Source organism: Oncorhynchus nerka, linkage group LG2, assembly GCF_034236695.1.
Source record: "Oncorhynchus nerka isolate Pitt River linkage group LG2, Oner_Uvic_2.0, whole genome shotgun sequence".
NCBI lineage: Eukaryota > Metazoa > Chordata > Actinopteri > Salmoniformes > Salmonidae > Oncorhynchus > Oncorhynchus nerka.
Window position 1 is genome coordinate 16,109,556 of NC_088397.1, and position 13,705 is coordinate 16,123,260.

General features: G+C 41.7%; 1 protein-coding gene across 1 annotated transcript in view; it reads left to right on the forward strand.

Moving 5' to 3' along the window:
* Positions 1–217: 217 nt before the first annotated feature.
* LOC115118358 (interleukin-1 receptor accessory protein-like 1) overlaps positions 218–13,705 on the forward strand; it is a 495,706-nt gene continuing 482,218 nt past the window's right edge. The window contains exon 1 of the mRNA XM_065023732.1: positions 218–312. Within this exon, the coding sequence (XP_064879804.1) occupies positions 231–312 (82 nt within the window). The 5' untranslated portion in view covers positions 218–230. The remainder of the gene's footprint in view (positions 313–13,705) is intronic.

A 13,705-nucleotide genomic window follows, 5' to 3' on the forward strand; every position in this document is an offset into this window, starting at 1 on the left:
GTTAAAGGGATCTATTGCATTCTACATGATGGGATGTACTTTGCTCGCTCTTTAGAGGCATAAAAACAAAAATGACTGTTTAGATTTAGTGTGTGTTTCTTGATTTATGTTTTGTCTACAAAGCACATTATCTTCTCTAAAGGATTTGTTCATTATTCTTACCTTTATGGATAGTCTCTAACCTCTCTCTCCTCTCCTCTAACCCCATAGAACACTTGGCCAGGTGAAAAATGAAAGCTCCCATCACACTCCAGATTCTTCTCTATGCGGCAGTGGTTCGAGGTTTCAAAACAGTGTCCAAGAGAGGCTCAGGTACGTCTCCATTGCTCAATTGTGTTAGCTGTTAGCTGTCTGTCACTCCAGCCTTGTGGTTGAACCTCTCCAGGTATTGGAATCATGGAGAGAAGAGTGTGTGATTGAGTCAACTTAACTGTGGTTGGTTGGAGTTGATGTTGGATGATGAATATTCAAAGGAAGGTCCAAATGGAATCTTCTGTTTTCCATCAACTTTTAAGAGCAATGGTGGCTTTTTTCTATGTTACATTTCTATACCTGTCGATGCACTAATGCTAAGGATATTAAATGCATAAACAGCTAACTTTTGTGGTTCTATTGGCTTTTGGTTCTATTGAGTGCTGTCGGTTCGGGCTCCAATCTGGGCTGCTATTTATTATGAACCATCTTCAGGTTGCCTTGGCATTTGTCAAATAAGCAGTATTACAGGCCCTGACATTGACAGATGGCATCTCCAGTTCAGAAGAGAATGTCTGTCTCTCATACACACTCATAGTTCCCTCTCTCTCTCGCTCTCTCACTCTGTTTGTCTCTCTCTCTTTCTCTCTCTCTCTCCCTGTCCATCCCGCCATAGTTCTCTCTACATTCCCTGATTTGTGAACTTTAAGCCAACAAGAGAACAAATTAGACTGTGAAATAGACGAGAGTCAGAATATTCACCCTACTGTACAACAAAACTTTTGATCAGCCTGCCACTCTGCTACACTAAGACAGCACCTTCAGCTGCAGAATGGGCTTTATAAGAAACAGCATTGTGTGTTTTTCTGTAGTGGTCCATGGAACAGTTGGATAATGGATCTGTCTCTCAGCCTTTCCACATGTTTGCGCACAAATGTTGCTTTAACAGCAGTCAACATTCCCTTTGCAATCTCAGAGTCAAGTGCTTTCAACAATGGATGGCATATGCCATTCATCCATACTCCTCAAAGAATAGTCACTTCTCAGTTGAGGTCCTTCAGCATCCTGCATTTCACCACAGTTGCAATACAATTACCTTGGCTTTGTGTGATATATTGAGAGTCATGGCAAATATAGCAGTATATTGTGAAGTACTATATGATGAAGACATGGCCATATTTTCATTCTAGATATCAGTGGTATTACAGTAAGGGATATCAGTGATGTTACAGTAAGTGGTATCAGTAAGGGATATCAGTGGTATTACAGTAAGGGATAACAGTGGTGTTACAGTAAGGGATATCAGTGGTATTACAGTATGGGATATCAGTGGTGTTACATACAGTAAGTGGTAGTAAGGGATATCAGTGTTGTTACAGTAAGGGATATCAGTGGTATTACAGTAAGTGGTAGTAAGGGATATCAGTGGTGTTACAGTAAGTGGTAGTAAGGGATATCAGTGGTGTTACAGTAAGAAGTAGTAAGGGATATCAGTGGTATTATAGTAAGTGGAATCAGTAAGCGATATCAGTGGTGTTACAGTAAGTGGTAGTAAGGGATATCAGTGGTATTACAGTAAGTGGAATCAGTAAGCGATATCAGTGGTGTTACAGTAAGTGGTAGTAAGGGATATCAGTGGTATTACAGTATGTGAAATCAGTAAGCGATATCAGTGGTGTTACAGTAAGTGGTAGTAAGGGATATCAGTGGTGTTACAGTAAGTGGTAGTAAGGGATATCAGTGGTATTACAGTAAGTGTAATCAGTAAGCGATGTCAGTGGTGTTACAGTAAGTGGTAGTAAGGGATATCAGTGGTGTTACAGTAAGTGGTAGTAAGGGATATCAGTGGTGTTACAGTAAGTGGTAGTAAGGGATATCAGTGGTATTACAGTAAGGGATATCAGTGGTATTACAGTAAGTGGTAGTAAGGGATATCAGTGGTGTTACAGTAAGTGGTAGTAAGGGATATCAGTGGTATTACAGTAAGGGATATCAGTGGTGTTACAGTAAGTGGTAGTAAGGGATATCAGTGGTGTTACAGTAAGTGGTAGTAAGGGATATCAGTGGTATTACAGTAAGTGTAATCAGTAAGCGATGTCAGTGGTGTTACAGTAAGTGGTAGTAAGGGATATCAGTGGTGTTACAGTAAGTGGTAGTAAGGGATATCAGTGGTGTTACAGTAAGTGGTAGTAAGGGGTATCAGTGGTATTACAGTAAGGGATATCAGTGGTATTACAGTAAGTGGTAGTAAGGGATATCAGTGGTGTTACAGTAAGTGGTAGTAAGGGATATCAGTGGTGTTACAGTAAGTGGTAGTAAGGGATATCAGTGGTATTACAGTAAGGGATATCAGTGGTATTACAGTAAGTGTAATCAGTAAGCGATGTCAGTGGTGTTACAGTAAGTGGTAGTAAGGGATATCAGTGGTGTTACAGTAAGGGATATCAGTGGCGTTACAGTAAGTGGTAGTACGGGATATCAGTGGTATTACAGTAAGGGATATCAGTGGTATTACAGTAAGTGTAATCAGTAAGCGATGTCAGTGGTGTTACAGTAAGTGGTAGTAAGGGATATCAGTGGTGTTACAGTAAGTGGTAGTAAGGGATATCAGTGGTGTTACAGTAAGTGGTAGTAAGGGATATCAGTGGTATTACAGTAAGGGATATCAGTGGTATTACAGTAAGTGGTAGTAAGGGATATCAGTGGTGTTACAGTAAGTGGTAGTAAGGGATATCAGTGGTGTTACAGTAAGTGGTAGTACGGGATATCAGTGGTATTACAGTAAGGGATATCAGTGGTATTAAGTAAGTGGTAGTAAGGGATATCAGTGGTATTACAGTAAGGGATATCAGTGGTATTAAGTAAGTGGTAGTAAGGGATATCAGTGGTATTACAGTAAGTGGTAGTAAGGGATATCAGTGGTATTACAGTAAGGGATATCAGTGGTATTACAGTAAGGGACAGCAGCGGTAGAAAGGTGTCTCCCGACTACCCTTGCTGACGGCCAGATGGCCTCTCTCTCTCTCTCTCTCTCTCTCTCTCTCTCTCTCTCTCTCTCTCTCTTTCTCTCTCTTTCACCCCATCAGGGAGTCAACGTCTCTCTTGGAGCCTTTATCAGCTCTAATTTGAGGAATGCTATGTGCTGCCATATCCACCGTGTCCCACAGGGACGTATTAAAGGTGGTTCTATCAGGGGAGCGATGTGGGAGGAGAGACATTTCCTGTGACCTAGCATTTCTCTGGCTATTGACAGAATAGAGGGAGGACATCATTCCTTCATTGATAACATGCAGGCAAAGGAGAGACCTTGAGAAATGTATTTGTATAGCGAATATTTATAAACATCTGTACATGTCGTTCAAGGATGAATCTGGATGAATCTGTGGGAAAAACAACATATAATGGAAGACATACTGTACAGTGATGGAGATCTTTTAGCAGTAGTTTATTCATTCTCAGAAGGATATTTGCTTATGTTGTGTTTTCAATTGTCCTTTAATACATATCAGACAGCAGGGCCTTTATTACATATCTGACAGCAGGGCCTTTAATACATATCAGACAGCAGGGCCTTTAATACATATCAGACAGCAGGGCCTTTAATACATATCAGACAGCAGGGCCTTTAATACATATCAGACAGCAGGGCCTTTAATACATATCTGACAGCAGGGCCTTTAATACATATCAGACAGCAGGGCCTTTAATACACATCAGACAGCAGGGCCTTTAATACATATCTGACAGCAGGGCCTTTAATACATATCAGACAGCAGGGCCTTTAATACATATCTGACAGCAGGGCCTTTAATACACATCAGACAGCAGGGCCTTTAATACATATCAGACAGCAGGGCCTTTAATACATATCAGACAGCAGGGCCTTTAATACATATCAGACAGCAGGGCCTTTAATACATATCAGACAGCAGGGCCTTTAATACACATCAGACAGCAGGGCCTTTAATACATATCAGACAGCAGGGCCTTTAATACATATCAGACAGCAGGGCCTTTAATAGATATCAGACAGCAGGGCCTTTAATACATATCAGACAGCAGGGCCTTTAATACATATCAGACAGCAGGGCCTTTGATACATATCAGACAGCAGGGCCTTTAATACATATCAGACAGCAGGGCCTTTAATAGATATCAGACAGCAGGGCCTTTAATACATATCAGACAGCAGGGCCTTTGATACATATCAGACAGCAGGGCCTTTAATACATATCAGACAGCAGGGCCTTTGATACATATCAGACAGCAGGGCCTTTAATACATATCAGACAGCAGGGCCTTTAATACATATCTGACAGCAGGGCCTTTAATATATATCAGACAGCAGGGCCTTTAATACATATCTGACAGCAGGGCCTTTAATACATATCTGACAGCAGGGCCTTTAATACATATCTGACAGCAGGGCCTTTAATAGATATCAGACAGCAGGGCCTTTAATACATATCAGACAGCAGGGCCTTTAATACATATCTGACAGCAGGGCCTTTAATACATATCAGACAGCAGGGCCTTTAATACATATCTGACAGCAGGGCCTTTAATACATATCAGACAGCAGGGCCTTTAATACATATCAGACAGCAGGGCCTTTAATACATATCAGACAGCAGGGCCTTTAATACATATCAGACAGCAGGGCCTTTAATACATATCAGACAGCAGGGCCTTTAATACATATCTGACAGCAGGGCCTTTAATACACATCAGACAGCAGGGCCTTTAATACATATCAGACAGCAGGGCCTTTAATACACATCAGACAGCAGGGCCTTTAATACATATCAGACAGCAGGGCCTTTAATACACATCAGACAGCAGGGCCTTTAATACATATCTGACAGCAGGGCCTTTAATACATATCAGACAGCAGGGCCTTTAATACATATCTGACAGCAGGGCCTTTAATACACATCAGACAGCAGGGCCTTTAATACATATCAGACAGCAGGGCCTTTAATACATATCAGACAGCAGGGCCTTTAATACATATCAGACAGCAGGGCCTTTAATACATATCAGACAGCAGGGCCTTTAATACATATCAGACAGCAGGGCCTTTAATACATATCAGACAGCAGGGCCTTTAATACATATCAGACAGCAGGGCCTTTAATACATATCAGACAGCAGGGCCTTTAATACATATCAGACAGCAGGGCCTTTAATACATATCAGACAGCAGGGCCTTTAATAGATATCAGACAGCAGGGCCTTTAATACATATCAGACAGCAGGGCCTTTAATACATATCAGACAGCAGGGCCTTTGATACATATCAGACAGCAGGGCCTTTAATACATATCAGACAGCAGGGCCTTTAATAGATATCAGACAGCAGGGCCTTTAATACATATCAGACAGCAGGGCCTTTGATACATATCAGACAGCAGGGCCTTTAATACATATCAGACAGCAGGGCCTTTAATACATATCAGACAGCAGGGCCTTTAATACATATCAGACAGCAGGGCCTTTAATACATATTTGACAGCAGGGCCTTTAATATATATCTGACAGCAGGGCCTTTAATACATATCTGACAGCAGGGCCTTTAATACATATCTGACAGCAGGGCCTTTAATACATATCTGACAGCAGGGCCTTTAATACATATCAGACAGCAGGGCCTTTAATACACATCAGACAGCAGGGCCTTTAATACATATCAGACAGCAGGGCCTTTAATACATATCAGACAGCAGGGCCTTTAATACATATCTGACAGCAGGGCCTTTAATACATATCAGACAGCAGGGCCTTTAATACATATCTGACAGCAGGGCCTTTAATACATATCAGACAGCAGGGCCTTTAATACATATCTGACAGCAGGGCCTTTAATACATATCAGACAGCAGGGCCTTTAAGACAGCACATATCAGACAGCAGGGCCTTTATTACATATCAGACAGCAGGGCCTTTAATACATATCTGACAGCAGGGCCTTTAATACATATCAGACAGCAGGGCCTTTAATAGATATCAGACAGCAGGGCCTTTAATACATATCAGACAGCAGGGCCTTTAATACATATCAGACAGCAGGGCCTTTAATACATATCAGACAGCAGGGCCTTTAATACATATCAGACAGCAGGGCCTTTAATACATATCAGACAGCAGGGCCTTTGATACATATCAGACAGCAGGGCCTTTAATACATATCTGACAGCAGGGCCTTTAATACATATCAGACAGCAGGGCCTTTAATACATATCAGACAGCAGGGCCTTTAATACATATCAGACAGCAGGGCCTTTAATACATATCTGACAGCAGGGCCTTTAATATATATCAGACAGCAGGGCCTTTAATACATATCTGACAGCAGGGCCTTTAATACATATCAGACAGCAGGGCCTTTAATACATATCTGACAGCAGGGCCTTTAATACATATCTGACAGCAGGGCCTTTAATACATATCTGACAGCAGGGCCTTTAATACATATCAGACAGCAGGGCCTTTAATACATATCAGACAGCAGGGCCTTTAATACATATCAGACAGCAGGGCCTTTAATACATATCAGACAGCACATATCAGACAGCAGGGCCTTTAATACATATCAGACAGCAGGGCCTTTAATACATATCAGACAGCAGGGCCTTTAATACACATCAGACAGCAGGGCCTTTAATACATATCTGACAGCAGGGCCTTTAATACATATCAGACAGCAGGGCCTTTAATACATATCTGACAGCAGGGCCTTTAATACACATCAGACAGCAGGGCCTTTAATACATATCTGACAGCAGGGCCTTTAATACATATCAGACAGCAGGGCCTTTAATACATATCAGACAGCAGGGCCTTTATTACATATCAGACAGCAGGGCCTTTAATACATATCTGACAGCAGGGCCTTTAATACACATCAGACAGCAGGGCCTTTAATACATATCAGACAGCAGGGCCTTTAATACATATCTGACAGCAGGGCCTTTGATACATATCTGACAGCAGGGCCTTTAATACATATCTGACAGCAGGGTCTTTAATACATATCAGACAGCAGGGCCTTTAATACATATCAGACAGCAGGGCCTTTAATACATATCTGACAGCAGGGCCTTTAATACATATCAGACAGCAGGGCCTTTAATACATATCAGACAGCAGGGCCTTTAATACACATCAGACAGCAGGGCCTTTAATACATATCTGACAGCAGGGCCTTTAATACATATCTGACAGCAGGGCCTTTAATACATATCTGACAGCAGGGCCTTTAATACATATCTGACAGCAGGGCCTTTAATACATATCTGACAGCAGGGCCTTTAATACATATCTGACAGCAGGGCCTTTAATACATATCTGACAGCAGGGCCTTTAATACACATCAGACAGCAGGGCCTTTAATACATATCTGACAGCAGGGCCTTTAATACATATCAGACAGCAGGGCCTTTAATACATATCTGACAGCAGGGCCTTTAATGCATGTCAGACAGCAGGGCCTTTAATGCATATCAGATCACTGCCTGCAGCCCTAGAACTTGAGGAAAGGTTTTCGCTTTCATGGCGACAGTCCCTGTGGGCTCCCCTTCCAGGTAGGTGGATGAGCCGGAGCCTGAGGTGGTTATTTGAAACGTGTCCTCTGATAAATAAAAGCCCTGCTCCGCACTGCGTTGTTAGTCCAGGTCCATTGTTCACTTTCCTATTAGAGACAACCTTTTTTCTTTACCATGAATCAGGCAGCTTGCCTGAGTTATGCTTTAAATCCTATTGACCTGAAATGGTTTATATCGTTTCATTATCTTTCCTTTGTTTTTAAATGTACTTAATCACCGTACTGGATCCAGCTGGAAGCTGTTGGATCAACATAGACATTACAGGACATGTGTTGTCTAAACGCCTGACCCTACAAAACAGGGACGTTTTCCCATTTGTCATCCATAATATCCTCTTTGTTAGTTAGAGTGCTGATGTTGAATAAATGGTTGATCAAACAGAGAATTTGTTTAATGAAACACATCACATTCAGGAGAGAATCGCTGCAGGTGATACAAGGCCTCTAGACCCCAAACCATTTGATCACAGAGTATGAAATGTGTTTTTTCCCCCTGTTATTAATTCCATTTTATTCAATCCTTCTGTAGAGGAAATGTCCCCGTTTCGAAACACTGTTTGTGGACAGTGTTGTCAGCTTTGACATTGTGTTTTGACCATACTTGCTGGTAGATTCAATAGGGGGGAGGCCTGAACAGCCACTGTTGGGTAACCTAGCAATGATTTGAATGGAATGAAGTACTCAGAATTAGACTTGGTTCTAAAGCAGCTGTCTTCTAAAGCAGCTGTCTTCTAACAAGGCAAGACGCTTTCAGTAGACTTTAATGAATTAATTCGATACAATGGAAATGGATGTGAATACAACGGATACAATAGGGATTCATCTCTCTTTCTGTTTCCTCTCATTATATTATACAATAGCAACCCAGTCATCTTTAGACTAGGTGTTGACCAGACTCAGCAGACATGCATCATTTGTCATCACCGTAGAGCAGGTGTTCCCCTAGGGGTACACACAATGCCATCGGGGGTACGCCAACTAAAAATGTGGTTCACATTTTTAAATATATATTTTTAATGTCTTCACATTTTCAAACAGTCCGTTTATATTTTCCAATGGGGCTATACATTTGGGTGAGTTTTTTTTCTCGCCTGAGTAGCCTCGTTTCACTGCCAAAAATAAAATGAAACCATCTAGTGTTCAGCGAAATAACAACACAATGTGAAATACAGGTAGCCAAGTCAAATAATTAACATCCAATCACATTAACATCCAATCACTCTCGCGGGAATTCCACTAACAGTCCATATGTAGCCAAACGTAGCTGCTGCTCATTCCGTTTGCTCGAAAATTGATAGATGGTTAAAAATAGTAAGGCCCGTGTCCATAGAGACACATACCAGCTCTACTACACCTGCACCTGTCGATGAAACAAGATGTTGTGCTTCCACGAGCACATCCAATGCTAGCATCAGTAATTCTACATTTGTTGTTAGCCCAGCTAGCATGGATACTGACAGTTGTGAATCTGATGCAGCCGAAGAGCTACTGCCCTCTTACCCGGGAAAGCACCGAATAACAGACAGGGACGTTGGACCGCAAATATGATGAGAACTACATTGATTTGGGGTTCACTTATTTTGGGAGTAGTGCCTTTCCTCAGCCACAGTGTGTTATATGTGCAAAAGTACTATCTCACAACTCGATGAAAACTTCACTCATGCGCAGACATTCAGAAACAAAACATGCCAATTTGAAAAATAAACCACAGGAGTTTTTTGAGCGAGAATTAAGACGACTTTCGAGTAGTAAGACGTATAAAAGCAACAGATACCATTAATAAGAAGGGGCTAGAGGAGTCTTATATGGTGAGCTACCGAGTGGCTAGGACAGGCAAGACCCATACTATTGTGGAGGACTAAAATCTTCCTGCTGCCACGGATATTGCTGGGACAATGCTGGGGGAAAAGGCCCCAAAAAACTATACAGACAATGCCTTCATCAAACAACACTGTTTCACGACACATCAGTGACATGGTAGGAGGTGTTGTGAAACAATTACTGCTTCACATACAAGCCAGTGAATTCTATGCATTACAGATGTGGCGAACCTGGCACAGCTCCTTGTATATGGCCCGTTACGTTTATGGGGGGTCAATTAAGGAAGACATCCTTTTCTGCAAACCACTGGAAACCAGGACAACCGGAGAGGATATTTTTTAAGGACTGAACAGCTTTGTGACATCAAATGGACTTTGGTGGTCAAGATGTGTTGGTATCTGTACTGATGGCGCAAAAGCAATGACAGGGAGACATAGTGGAGTGGTAACTGCAGCATCGACCGAGAGGCTCTTGCTGCCAAAGGAATACCTGACAGCTTGAAAAACATTTTGGACACTTCAGTGAAAATGGTTAACTTTGTTAAAGCAAAGCCCCTGAACTCTCGTGTATTTTATGCACTATGCAATGATAGCGACCATGTAATGCTTTTACAACATACTGGTGCTGGTTATCAAGGGGAAAAGTATTGACACATTTCTTTAAATTGAGAGACGACCTTAAAGTTTTCTTTACTGACCATAATTTTCACTTGTCTGACCGCTTGCATGACTGGGTGATATTTTTTCTCGCCTGAGTGATCTGAATATAGGATAACAGGGACTCTCCGCAGCTACATTCAAAATTGATGCTTTGATTAAGAAGTTGGAGCTCTTCTCTGTCTGCATTAACAAGGGCAACACACAGATCTTTCCATCATTGTATGATTTGTTGTGTGCAAATGAACTCAAGCTTACGGACAATGTCAAATGTGACATAGCGAAGCACCTGAGTGAGTTGGGTGTGCAATTACACAGGTACTTTCCTGAAACGGATGACACAAACAACTGGATTCCTTATCCCATTCATGCCTTGAAATTGCAACAAGCGGTTCTGTGAAAATTTAATTTAATAGGAAGCCACTGCCAGATTTCTTGATTGGCCTGCCCTCAAGAGTATCCTGCCTTGGAAAATCACGCTGTTAAGACACTGATGCCCTTTGCAACCAAGTACCTATGTGAGAGTGGATTCTCGGCCCTCATTGGCATAAACTAAATACAGGCACAGACTGTGTGTGGAAAATTATTTAAGACTGAGACTCTCCAATAAAATCCAACATTGCAGAGTTATGTACATCCTTTCAAGCACACCCTTCTCATTAACCTGTGGTGAGTTATTCAACATTTTTGATGAACAAATCAAGTTTTATATGTAAGATGACTAAACAAAGAGCAAAATGATTGATTATTATTATATTATTATTTGTGCCCTGGTCCTATAAGAGCTCTTTGTCACTTCCCATGAGCCGGGTTGTGACAAAAACACTCATTCTTATGTTTAATAAATGTATCGTATAGTGTGTGTGTGGCAGGCTTACAATGATGGCAAAAAACAACATTTGAGAGAGCGCTGACCCTGGTGCTAGAGAGGGTACGCAGTTGGAGGTTGCATGTTTGAAGGGGTACAGGAATATAAAAAGTTTGGGATCCACTGCCTTAGAGGAAGCATCCTATAAGGGGAGAGAACAGAGGGGACAAGTTAGAAAACAACCAAACAGAGTGGTGATACCTAAATACTGACCCTGGGGCCACATCTGGCCTCTCGTGGCATATCAACATTAAATCAATTAAGAAAAATCCCTTAATATGTACTCTGACAATTTGAATGATCAAAGAGGTTTAAAATAAAATTGAGCTTACAGAAAAACACAATGATATACACATTTTCAATAAATTAAAATCATTATTTTTGCTAATAAGATTTGAAATATTTGATTGAAAGTGTCACTTCAGGCTAAGTCCTGAAGGTACGTTACCTCTGGTCTGTGACCACCACAATGTCCACTTAAGCCAAGATAGAATCCAAATTCCATGACTAAAATAAACAGACCCAGCCATCTATATTCATTCTTAGTATAATTGCTCCTGGATTTCCCACCAGCAAACATTGATGACTGCTGTGGATTCTAGCCTAATCTCTTGACAATGATTGATGCAAATGTGATATCTCAAACTCCTCCTCTACCGCAGGATATATCTCTGCTCTTTAGTAACGTTCCTTAGTGACAGACACGTTTAAAAGACAAATGATTCTTGTCAGCTGACTCTCCTTGTAATTATGACAAAATATTAAAACTAACTTCCAGCTTCTTTTACAGCCTCATTTGAATTATGATTCAAATATGGAACAGCCAATCTCTTCCTGGGGTTGTTTATTTTCCACCAAATCAATGGCAGCTCTGAAATAAACAATTTCTCTCTGAGATGATGGGACTCAGTTACTGATGGTTTCACGTCTCAGTGTGCCACTTCGGATGAAGAGTTGCTGTAAATAAGACAAGTTAGCGTGCTATCTGCCTCACCAGCCAGGCCTTGGTTCCCGTTAGACTACTTCAAAACAGCACAGCCACTGAATATATCCTTCTATCCTTCTATCTAGCACCGTCACTCCACCACTACAGTGCGGTTGTGTCTCAAATGGCACCCTATTCCCTACATCGTGCACTACCTTAGACCATAGCCCTATGGGAAGTGCAGGAAGTGCAATGTAGGGAATAGGGTGCCATTTGGGACACTGCGTACTGTAGTTGTGGACCACATCTCACGGCTCGCCATATTTTCCGTCAGGAAACACATCCAAGGACGTCCTGGCAGTCAATTAAATCTACGCTCCTCGTCTTCCTCAACAGACTAAAGTACAGGGAGGATGTCAGGATGAATCCATCAGTAAGGAATGGATACCTCGCTGCTGCTGACCCCAATGGGGATACTCACAGTTTGACCAATAATAGGCCCCAGCAAATCAATTAGAGCCATGCACTTGACTTCGTAATTTATATTATAGGATGTTAAATATGGTAGTGATCTGTCAGCAATGACAGCCCATAGACGTTGATGGAATAGGACCAATAGCCATGTGTTAGGCCCAAAAATCCACCTGCAAAACAGAGTGAATGGTTTGCATTATAGGCTAAATGTAAAGTAAACCACTTTGGATAATCAAGCACAATTTGCATGCCGTTGGCCAGAGCAGCACTGACTGAAGTCCTTTGTTAAGTGCAACCCAAACTGTTACCTTCTGCAGTTAATGGCTTCACACAGACAGAACATTGTCTGATACTGAAGCATGATGAGCTTTTAAAAAATTCAAAGCAGCTTGTGAAGATGTAGGAGTACGATCAATGATTGGATGTACATGACAGCCATGGCGTAAACATATGGTGACACAATTGGAACAAATGAACAAGAAGCGGAGATGGATTTCAAAAGGCACTGATCTGTTTCCACACATTAAAGTATAATTAGATATCTGCCTCTGATCAACTCATTCAATCTGAAACCACAAGGCTAGCAGTATTGATCGCAGTGATACGTTGTATTATCTATGCTTTGCAGTCCGCGGTATCTTCCGCTGATATGTTTTGATACTCTGTTTACTAGCCTAGCTAGCGTTGTCTGGGTGATCGATGTAATACACCATGCTAGATCCATGGTCTTTTACCTCTGTTCAGCACATATCATTTTCAATCAATCCATTTCAGTCTTGTATTGATTTGCATCCTTCAGGACTCTTGTAGGAGACAGCCATAATGATGATAATGTTAATCATCACTTGCGATAATGGCTGTTAGACAGCTGTTTGCCTCCGTGAGTCTCATAGGTCCTCTGAAAACACACACATATACAGGCACACAGACACAGACACACACACACACACACACACACACACACACACACACACACACACACACACACACACACACACACACACACACACACACACACACACACACACACACACACACACACACACACACACTGTCATCTTCCTTCAGTCAATACTCCCATAGCTGCCTCTCAAGTAGTGAATGATTGTCTCCGTTGTGTGGGGGGCTCACGGCAGGAGAGATTGATCACAGCCATGATGTTGGAA